This window comes from Dendrobium catenatum, unplaced genomic scaffold, assembly GCF_001605985.2.
Source record: "Dendrobium catenatum unplaced genomic scaffold, ASM160598v2 fragScaff_scaffold_156, whole genome shotgun sequence".
NCBI lineage: Eukaryota > Viridiplantae > Streptophyta > Magnoliopsida > Asparagales > Orchidaceae > Dendrobium > Dendrobium catenatum.
The window spans coordinates 6,083,592-6,095,632 of record NW_021318618.1 but is presented as its reverse complement, the minus strand read 5'-3'; the positions used below and the strand labels follow the sequence as shown (position 1 = coordinate 6,095,632).

The window sequence follows — 12,041 nt, the reverse complement described above, 5'->3', positions numbered from 1 at the left end:
GCACAATTGCTTGACTGTTCAACTGAGAGATTGAAGGGGATGTAGCCATATGGCTGGCCTTTTCTGACCTTGACCAAATCATAGATTGAAAAAAAAAAAAAAAATTCCTTTGGTGTCTGGTGGCCACCTAATTGCACAAACTATGAAATCCAGCAAGTAGTAAAGCGAAGGAATTCACAAAGAGCAGATAATAGATTTGTAAGTGCCAATGAGAAGGAAATCAATTATAAAATCTAAGCTTGATGTATTACAACATCAAGAACCCATGAAACAAAGGATGAGAACATAAACATAAATTAACTTCTGATTTTCTTCTTTTCTCAATCACTTGAGGTTCTTTGGCTTGCCTCCTTTCAGCTAGAAAGAGGAGGGGTAGAGAGAAACAGAGATGGGAGAGGGAAATAATAATGATGGTGATGATACTTCGAACAAAACAAAAATCTATGCAAATCTTTATTTTACATCAACTGTTTTCCAAACCAAACAGCCCTAATGTAGAACCTACCAAAACTCAACAAACAGAAAGGCTTTAGTTATAGCTAATTGTGCTAATTGCTGAATGAGCAAAATGTATATGAAGAAGAATAAGAGAGAGAGAGAGAGAGAGAGAATACCATTTCCATCCTTGTCAAAGAGGCAGAAGGCCTCCTGGAACTCAGAGATCTGCTCTTCAGTTAGGAGATCCATGGAGTTGGTAAGGCAAACAGAAGAGGTTGGGAAGAGAAAGAGAGAAACAAAGCAAAAGGCTTCTAGGAAAGAAAAGAGCCAACTTGATGGGAGGAGCAGGGAAAACCTGAGGTCCTTTTGTAGGCCAAGGTAGAAAGAAACAAGGTGAGAGTTTTATATTTATTTTATTTTTATGATCAAAGCCATTAGCATTTTTTAATAAATAAACAAATATTAGCCTCCTTTCATTTTGCTGTTTTAAAAAAATTATTTTTTTAATTTGGAGGCCAATTATTTTTTATTTTTTTTTCGCCTTGATGAAAAGTTCTTATATGTTAATTAGCGTGTTTCAGTTATTTATATTACCTTCTTTGAAATTTAACTATAAAGCAAATGGCTTATGTGCTTCAGGATAATGAGTGGAATGCTTAAATTAAATTTTCATCTCAAATGACTAAATTGCCCTCCACGATTACCCTTCAAAGAATAAGAATTACAGAATTAGCTTGTAAATAGTAGCTAAACTGGTAATTTTGCATCTAGCCAAGTTTTAAGTGGGGGAAAATTTTTAAAACTGCTTGGCTAAAACTGAAATTGCATAGGATTTTTTTTTTTCGTCTAAACAAGATGGGGATAGAAGGCTAATTTAATTAAAATACATTATTTTGATGCTTTTTTTCCATCTCATTGAACCAATTTTAATTTTTTTGGGGACTTTTAGGCCAGTTAAGGCAAACCTACATATACATCACTTGCGCAAAATTCGAACACAAGGCCTCATGGTTAATAGCCAAAGCTCCAACTAACAGACCAGTATGAGGTACGTCTCATTGACCGCTTAATTACTATATGTTCAATCGCTAAGATTTTCATAAGTACTATGATTTATTTGGGGTGATTGCGACTTTTTATGAAGTTGTAAAAGTGAGTTCAAGTCATAAAAATTTCTGAAAAGCAACTAAAAAGTTGTAGTCAATCAAAAATATAGTTCTGGTCTAAAAAATAAAACATTTAGAAATCTATTCCAAACATGTACTTAATTATTATTTCATAATTATATTAAGTTAGATGATAATACTCAATCTTAGCCATATTAAAAGCTTTGTAAAGAGGAAAAAAGGAAGATAAATTGTTTTTTTTTTCTTTTTGTGAGGAGATATACTAGATGGTGGAGTTGGTGGGTTGTCCATGCCATTTATGCCATAGAGATGTCACAACAAATTTGCTCAGTAGTGTAAAGACAGAGTAGGTGTTGCTAAGAAGAGAAGCTTAACATATGAAAGGAATCGATAGCATGGCATTGATGGAGGTTTGGTTAGAATATCCATTGTATGATCCTTTGTGCTGATTGGTACCACACGAACCTCTTAAGATTGAATGTGAATTGAGAAATAGACAGAAGTCGTCAAATCCTTAAACATGAAGAATAACTTGCTGCGTCGTCAAATCCTTAAACATGAAACCAGATGGGTTAAATGTAATAGAGATATCATTATCTTTTGTTAATTGAGAAATAGACAGAAGATTGTAATATAATGATGGGGTGTGAAGAATTTGTGACAATTTCAGCGTACGAGTTGAGGTCGATAGTAACCCAGCCCCTGAGTTTGCTATGTTGACCGGTCGACCATCTCCGACGACGATGCTGTTGGTGCCGTGATATGGTGTTGAGATGGTTATATTGTCGAGAGTTGGTAATATGCGACGTTACACTGGAGTCAAGATACCAGTTGGTATTAAAATTATCAGAGGTCGCGACCAAAGCTCTGTTGTTCTGAAAGGAAGCGGAGGGGGTGCAGTTAGTGTTTAAGCGGTGCCAACATTTTGAAGCAGAATGCCCCTTCTAGAGGCATATTTGACAGGTGGTGGAGGACGACGTAGATTGTCACTAAGTGTTTCCGGTAGTAGTGTTAGTCTTGCCTCGATTATATCTGCCTCGTCCACATGATGAGTACAGAGCAACATTTGGATCTGGAATCGATTGATTTCGAGCAGCGTCAGAAGCAATACTGATCTCCTCGATGAGCAGAAGAGGAAAAAGATGATCAAGACTAATTAATTGGGGTGAGCATGGTGCGAATTGCAGTTTTAAACGACTGGTATGAAGGTGGTATGTCATTGAGTATGTATAGAATGATGTCTTCATTATCAACAACGAAGCTGGTTGCGGCGATTTGGTCTACAAGAATCTTTATTTTGGTTAGGTATTGAGTCATGGACATGTTCTTGAAGGATATGTTGTGGAGTGTGTTCTTAAGTTGAATAACTTTAGAATGGTTTGTGGACTGGAATCGGTTTTCTAGCATATACCATATAGCGGCAGTGGAATCAAGATTCACCACGTATGGAAGAATGGAGGAGGAGATTGTGGAGCATAGTGAGGTGGACAGATTTTGATTGGTAAGGTTCCATTGGGTAAATGAGGGATTCAGATTGGTGATGCCTTGAGAATCTTGGATCGTTTGAGAGGGAATGGGAAAGGAAGGATTGAGATACTTATCAAAAGCATTTGCACAAAAGATTTTCAGGATTTGTGATTTTCAAACCGAGTAGTTTTCTAGGTTTAGCTGAATCAGAGCGAGATTTTTGATGTTGGAGACGACGAACTTCAGGTTGGGGGAGATAGCGGATTCTTCTTGAGGCGCTGGCTTGGTGCTTTCGCTTAGGTGTGAACTAGCTGAGTTCGCCATGATCAAGATTTCCTCTCAACACGCTCTTGATACCATGAAGAACATTCAGAATAGAGAGAAGAAGCAGACGAAGCATGCAAGGGAAAAGTAAAGAATAAATTGTATTAAGTAATTATACAGCAGCAAGCCTACTATTTATAGAATAGGATGAGACGGTAAGCTAATAGAATCATGCCACGTTGACAGAGTTTACTAATACATATTTGTTTATGTTTTGTGTACTAATACTATCTCTTATAATTTTTGCACATCTTTTTATGTTTGTCTGTAGATCTTTATATAAAACCAATATATTAATAAAATCTCTATATTTCTATCACTTTAAGAATTCTAATCCAAACAATAACTACAACCATAATTATAAACTTTTTTAACATATTTTCAAGTATCAAGCAATCAAATGAGTCTTAACAATAATTTAATCAAGATTCACTCAATTAATTATCACTATTGAACGTATAAAATAAAATAACTATTTTATTTTGCAAAAGAGAAAAAAATAGTTTACACAAAAAAAATAAAATAGTGGGGATATATATATATATATATATTATACTTGACGAGACTGCGTTGGATATTAGTCTCGCAAGATATCGTGTATAGGCTCTACGCGCATCTCATTGGGAAGATTTGCACGTGACGGGTTCAGCTCGCAAGATTTTGGCTGCCCATTGCACGTGACATGCACATTGACATTGGTACCCCATGCAGGCGTTTGACCTACCTAAGCTCCGCACCCACAGCTATGCAAACGGCAGGGACGGCTTTAGGTGGGTCCACACAACATCTAATAATAAATTAAATTGTATATTTTAAAAGGTTGGAAAATAAAAATAAAAAAGAGGCTCAGATACTCATAATTTAATAATGCAATTCGATTATTTATATTTTATTTAAATGAAAGAATAAAAGTATAATAATCATATAATCAGTGGCGGACCTGTCCTTATGTGGAGAGATTATGTGAGGTTGCCCACCCTCAAATTTTAATAAAATAGTTTTAAGGGTATTATAATTATTTCCCCCGTAACCCTAATTTGTCCAACTATTGAAGTACCAAAAAATAAAATAAAAATGAGTACTAGCTTCAAAGAAATAATTATTCAACTATTGAAGTTGCATATCAACTGTAATGTAAAATAACCTAACACAAAAATAATATAAATTTTGTATTTCTTCATCTCTTCATATTGAATACCGATGAGTCTTGTACATATCTGATATGTTACCAAAAATCACCTTGATAATGCACGAATCTTGATGCATATTTGAATTAAAAACTTTCAAAATTAAATTTGGGATTATCTGAATTCCAATCTCAATAAATTTGTAGTCAAATTGAACATCTCGATAAGGCAAACCCAACGTCGACACCAAAGTTGATCAAATCCGAGCCCAAATGAGCCAAAATTAAATGACTAAAACATATTTGGAAGCTTCAAGTCATTTTTTGAATAACCAAATAATCTTCAAATGTGACATACTTATAGTCAATTCAAGATGCTCAACGAGAAGAATCAAATGAGCCCACTATGGTACAATTTTGACGTCATTACGATACTTAAATGTGGAATGAACCTTCTATGGTTGAAGGAAGTAAGAAGAGTCATCTGATGGAGCACTCCAGATTTGCTCATAATCTTCTCCATATTTATGAGCTATGTTGTGTAACAACCCAAAATATGAAAATATATTTTAAAATAAAATATTTAAATTTCTATTTTAATGTTGCGGCGTTGAGATTGAGAGTGTTGAGACACTAGCCTTTGAGCATAGCGGCACCTAAAATTGCCACCGTGAGATTGAAGCTTTTGTTTTACAATAATTCTAAATTCATGCAGCACCGCACTGTTGGGTTGAAGTACTATGGCTCTAAGCTACTATATATGTATATTTTTATTCCAATAAAAAAGGACGATTACAATCAATGGCAAAAAGAAATAGAAACCCAATAGAGTGTGAGATAACAATTAAAAAGGTCAAAAAGCTAAATCATGCAGCAAGGGCAACAACTTGAATCAACTCACAGGCAACAAAATCATCTCCCTTCGAATTGGCCACGACCAAAGGGGTAGAAACAAATGTAAGGGAACGAATGGTACCCAAATTGTTAGAATTCAAAATAGCAGCACAACTCATCGGGTCAGCCAAAGCGTGGAACGAAGAGACATTTCCAACCGGCAAGACCACAACAGACACAGGGGGAGGCAACTCAAAAATTGATCCCCAATAGCAATGGTATCCACATCACTATTCCCAACAGGATCAATAACAGGACTACAAGCATGATTAACTTTAGCATTATCCTTACTACAAGAAATGGGGTCTGGCAATAAAACCAAATCATTAATAGCAGGAGAGTTAACCACAGAGACAATAGTAGGCTGAGGCAAATCAACTGCCTCCCCCTAATCAAAAACCAAAATAGAAGAAGATGGCTTAAGTGGTGGTCCAGTGAAGATGAAGGCCTCAAGTGGTGGTCCGGCGAAGGTGAGGGCCTCAAGTGATGGTCCAGCGAATGTGAGGGCCTCAGGTGGTGGTGCGGCGAAGGTGAGGGCCTCACGTGGTGGTCCAGCGAAGGTGAGGGCCTCAAGTGGTGGTCCGATGAAGATGAGAGCCTCAGGTGGTGGTTCAGCCGACGATGGTCCGGCGAAACTCCGACGGTGGTCCGGCAAAACTCCGGTTGTGGTCAAGGAGGAGATTCTTCCTTCTCTTCTCTTCTTTTCTTCTTGCTTGGATCCCTTTTCAAGAGAAATGAGGGGTGTATTTATAGATTTATGGAATGGCATGACCCGTAAATAGGCGAGAGATCAAGGGTAAATGGGGAGTTGTTGGATGGACGGCCGATGTTGAATCCTTTGGTCATAGACCGTTTGATGGACATTTGAATATCTTAGTGATGTTGGATTTTGGTGATCTTGGGCTCGTGGGATTCGTCTTGTCGAGCCGCTTGATTCGACTATAAGCACGTTATGTTTGGAAACTGTTTGGAAATCTAAATTGTAGTTCGAACCTTCCAACAGCGCTTCCAACCCTTGATTTGGACACGTTTGGGCTCGAATTGAGTTGATTTTGGTGTCGTTGGGTTCGTATTTCCGAGACGCTCAGTTTGATTGTAAGTTTGCTGAAATCGGAGCTCGGATGGTCCCAATTTTAATTTTGAAAATTTCCAACTTGATTTTGCATCGAGATTCGTGCACGATGAAGATAATTTTTTGACGCTGTATCAAAAGTAATAATTGCATTTGATAAATAACAAAATTGTTAGAGAAGTGAATGGTGACTGTTATTCCACTTTACCTCCATGTTGCTCACATTCAACAAACTCTATGCTGGTTTTTTTTTTTTCCTTTTTTTTTCTTTGTATAATGACTTCATCAAACTTGTTGTTTTCTACAAGTCTGGTAGTATGTGTTTGGTAAGTAAAGCAATGACTCATTTGTGATTGTGGGTAATGAGATAGGTAGTGAGCTATGAGTAGAAACTCATTTGTATTAAGCATCGAACTATTCATAGCTAAATTTTTAGTATTGATTTGATTACTTATCATTGTTTTTATTATTATTATTTTATTTGGCCTATTACAAATATCTTTAGATTCCCTATCATAGTATTTTTTTTTATATTTAGGTCAATTAAGACAAACTAACACACATCACAATGCAAACTTCGAACCCAAGATTTTTTGGTTGTTAGTCAAAGCTCTGAACCATCATAACCAGATGAGTTGCATCCTAGCACTAGGTCGAACTAAAATTACTTAGAACTCAAAGTGATAAATCTATATTTTTTCAAGAGATGGAATGACGCGATCCTATTCGATATTTTTAAATTTGATGTAATTTATAAGGGTGTGTTTGGGATGGTTGCAACGTTTTTTAAAGTTGATCGTGAAATTGTTGTGGGGAAAGCAACTAATTAGGTTTCATTTGGGATGACTTTTTTATTGTTTTTTAAAATAGATTTCTAGTAACAAAATTTAAAATTTTATACTAGAATGTAGGGGAACGAATGGTATCCAAATTGTTAGAATTCAAAATAGCAGCACAACAAATCGGGTTAGCCAAAGCGTGGAACGAAGAGACATTCCCAACCGGCAAGGCCACAACAAACATAGGGGGAGGCAACTCAAAAATTGATCCCCAATAGCAGCATTATCCACATCACTATTCCCAACAGGACCAATAATAGGACTACAAGCATGATTAACTTTAGCATTATCCTTACTACAAGAAATGGGATTTGGCAATAAAACCACATCATTAACAGCAGGAGAGTTAACCACAGAGACAATAGTAGGCTGAGTAGGCACATCAAATGCCTCCCCCTGATCAAAATCCAAATAGAAAATGATGGCTTAAGTGGTGGTCCAGTGAAGATGAGGGCCTCAAGTGGTGGTCCGGCGAAGGTGAGGGCCTTAAGTGGTGGTCCAGCGAATGTGAGGGCCTCAGGTGGTGGTGCGGTGAAGGTGAGGGCCTCACGTGGTGGTCCGGCGAAGGTGAGGGCCTCAAGTGGTGGTCCGGTGAAGATGAGGGCCTCAGGTGGTGGTTCAGCGAAACTCTGACGATGGTCGGGCGAAACTCCGGTCGTCGCCCAGCGAAACTCCGGCTGTAGTCGATGAGGAGATTCTTCCTCCTCTTCTCTTCTTCTCTTCTTGCTTGGATCCCTTTCAAGAGAAATGAGTGGTCTATTTATAGATTTATGGAGCGACATGACCCGTAAATAGGTGAGAGATCACGGGTAAATTGGGAGTGGTTGGATGGATGACCGATGTTGAATCCTTTGATCATAGACTGTGTGATGGACATTTGAATATCTTAGTGATGTTGGATTTTGGTGATCTTGGGCTCGTTGGATTTATCTTGTCGAGCCGCTTGATTCAACTATAAGCACTTATGTTTGGAAACCGTTTGACAATCCAATTTGTGGTTCGAACCTTCCAACAACGCTTCTAACCCTTGATTTGGACCCGTTTGTGCTCGGATTGAGTTGATTTTGGTGTCGTTGGGTTCGTATTTCCAAGACGCTCACTTTGATTGTAAGTTTGCTAAAATCAGAGTTCGGATGGTCCCAATTTTAATTTTGAAAGTTTCCAACTTGATTTTGCATCGAGATTCGTGCACGATGAAGATAATTTTTTGACGCTGTATCAAAAGTAATAATTGCATTTGATAAATAACAAAATTGTTAGAGAAGTGAATGGTGACTGTTATTCCACTTTACCTCCATGTTGCTCACATTCAACAAACTCTATGTTTTTTTTTTTTTTCTTTGTATAATGACTACATCAAATTTGTTGTTTTCTACAAGTCTGGTAGTATGTGTTTGGTAAGTAAAGCAATGACTCATTTGTGATTGTGGGTAATGAGATATGTAGTGAGCTATGAGTAGAAACTCATTTGTATTAAGCATCGAACTATTCATAGCTAAATTTTTAGTATTGATTTGATTACTTATCATTGCTTTTATTATTATTATTTTATTTGGCCTATTACAAATATCTTTAGATTCCCTATCATAGTATTTTTTTTTATATTTAGGTCAATTAAGACAAACTAACACACATCACATATGCAAACTTCGAACCCAAGATTTTTAGGTTGTTAGCCAAAGCTCTGAACCAGCATAACCAGATGAGTTGCGTCCTAGCACTAGGTCGAACTAAAATTACTTAGAACTCAAAGTGATAAATCTATATTTTTTCAAGAGATGGAATGACACGATCCTATTCGATATTTTTAAATTTGATGTAATTTATAAGGGTGTGTTTGGGATGGTTGCAACGTTTTTTAAAGTTGATAGTGAAATTGTTGTGGGGAAAGCAACTAATTAGGTTTTATTTGGGATGACTTTTTTACTGCTTTTTAAAATAGCTTTCTAGTAACAAAATTTAAAATTTTATACTAGAATGCTGCTTTAAGAAATAGGAAGAAAGTCGTCCCAAAAGCAGCTTCTAAAGATGATTTCTAGTATAAAGATTTTTTGAAAAAAAAAACTATGGTAGAACACTGCTTTAGAAATCAATAAGAAAAATGTGTCAACCGAAGCCTTATTTACTCTTGTAATAAAAAGCAACTTTAGACCACATAAATTTCTAAAAAATATTGAGAAAGCATTAGACAAATAAAATTGTGATTATTTTTGGAAAAACAAAGCAGCAATTATCCCAAACAGAACTTAAGACCTTATTGCAAGAGCTTAATATGTATTTTGCTCATGTCTATTTATTTATTTTAATAAAATGAATTCAAATTGAAATATGGTCAGAGTTTCAAATGATATTGGCCAAATTTCTTTATTGATGTTCGTGGTGAATTCAGCAAGCATTGATTAAGATTAACTAATTCTATTTTTATATTAATTAATAATTTAAAACATGTGCTTATAATTAATTACTTGATATAAATGAATTTAGAAATTTGAATTAAAAATCACTAAGTCTTATTTATGTTATTTAGGTGATATTCAAATATTAATACAAAATAATTTTAATCTATCTATTTAATTAGTTATTTGCTTTGCGCATATATTTCTATCTCAAGACACTAATTATTATTTTTAAAGTACAAACAAATAAGAAAATAGATATTTAATTTATCATTAAATAAATATTTTATTAAGCTCTTGTTGAGCTAATTATTCTTAAACCAATAGATCAATAATATTCTTTTTTATTCTTTCATATAATAAAATTAAAAAAATAATTTATTCAAATTTTTTTAATTATTTAGGTGCTTAGTGCAACTCATTTGGTATTGTAATCTATCATACCTCCATTAATTTTTTAAGTATGGTTAATATAATTTGAGCTATGGAAATTTATGCCAATTGCATGCCAACCAACACAAATAACATTAACCTATTTTTTTATTACAAATTTAAAAAATCTACATCAATGAAGCTAAACTCTTAAAATGAGAAAAAAAAGGGTATCAATCAACTACTCGACATATCAATCCGATCTGAATCCGACTAAGGAAATTAGAGTTCGGGTTGGATTTTCCAACCCGTTTATTAAAAATGTAGGGTTTTAGTTGACCTGCAAACTAATTTTTAACTCAAAAATGAATCGTTTAATATCTTTTTTCCTTAATTTTTTTTTGACATGAAAATAGTTACCTGATCATTTGAGTTGCTAGCGGTTCGAGTGCGGATTGGTCTTTCTAACCCGTTTATTACGAGTCGAGTTTAGTTTGACTAGATTCAGGTTGGATCAATTTCGAGTTAGATCCTATTACGACATGTCAATCCATTTTGGCACCCTATCAAGATATTCTAATATAATATATATGATTATTGAATTTAATTTGATATATTTTGCATTATAATATTGGTGTCAAAATTTATTTTTTTTTCTAATAAAATTCTGATTAGAAGCTAAGAAATTCCTTTCATATTTGTGCTATTCAATAATGAAATGAAAAGAGTAAAGTTTAAACGTGTGACAAATTCAAAGAATTGGACGAGAAAAAATTTAATTGAATGTACGCGTTATGCTCGTCAATAAATTTGCGACGTAGCTTTGAATTGGTACGCAGAACCTTCAGAAAGCCCAAACGCGGAAACTGTATGCTACACGGCGGGTCGATTACTTTAAATTTAAATTTTATTCATTTTTTTAGTACATTTAATGAATTAATATCGTTCAATTGCTTATTATTTTCATATCGATATGACTGAATAATTTATTTTAATACATAATTAAATGCTACTTTATAATTCAATGTGGTTGCCTATTAGAAGGTAATATAATATTATATACAATAATTAATAATACTTTAAAATTTTTATCACTTATCTAGTTAATATTAATTTTTAGAGTTAAATCGTTCCAAAAAAAGGAATTATTTGGGTGATCAATGGGACACCTTAAATTTCTTCCATGCCAGAAATCTATAAGTAGACCTCTCATTTCTCTTGAAAATTGATCCAAGCAAGAAAAGAAGAAGAGAAGGAAGAAGCTCCTCCTCGATCACAGCCGGAGTTTCGCCGGACCACCGCCGAAGTTTCGCCGGACCACTGTTGGAGTTTCGCCGGACCAATATATCTGACGTAAAGAAATAGTTCAGTATTTTAGGAGATGGAAGGATCGACTGAAGGTTCCTGTTTCGAAGACTTCTTTTTATGCGAGGAAACTCAAACTTTAAGCTATGACGAAGGTTTTTCGGACTTAATATTAGTAAGTATTTTACGTATACTGTTTGTTTTTATCTACGTTTTACTGTTTCGAACTCGGTATTCTATATTATATATGCGTATACGTTCGGTACTGATTATAATGGATTGGTACAATATCGGTACACAGTTGTACCGAGCAATACCGCTCAATACCGAGCAATACCGAGCAATAACAAGCAATACCGAACAATAACGCCTTACCTCGGTATAAGGTCGGTATTGAATAGTCCATATTGTACCGAGCAATACCTCTCAATACCGAGCATTACCGAGCAATACCAAGCAATACCGAGCAAGAACGGCTTACCTCGGTAAAAAAAATCGGTATATAGTCGGTAATAATTATGATAGGTTTGTTTATTTCCGGTTAGCACTAATTCAGATTTAATTAATATTAGTACGTGGTAGTGGCGATCATTCATATATAAGTCGGACCCGATCGGTATATACCGAGTTGTACTGCAAAAACCTCGTAATCAAAATGTTTTTAATGTCTGGATTGATATG

The 12,041-nt window shown here is 35.1% G+C and overlaps 1 protein-coding gene across 1 annotated transcript in view; it reads right to left on the bottom strand.

The window, feature by feature from the left end:
* Positions 1 to 799, bottom strand: part of LOC110096472 (calmodulin-like protein 11) — a 3,062-nt gene extending 2,263 nt beyond the window's left edge. The window contains exon 1 of the mRNA XM_020822447.2: positions 615 to 799. Within this exon, the coding sequence (XP_020678106.1) occupies positions 615 to 687 (73 nt within the window). The 5' untranslated portion in view covers positions 688 to 799. The remainder of the gene's footprint in view (positions 1 to 614) is intronic.
* Between the last annotated feature and the right edge of the window lie 11,242 nt (positions 800 to 12,041).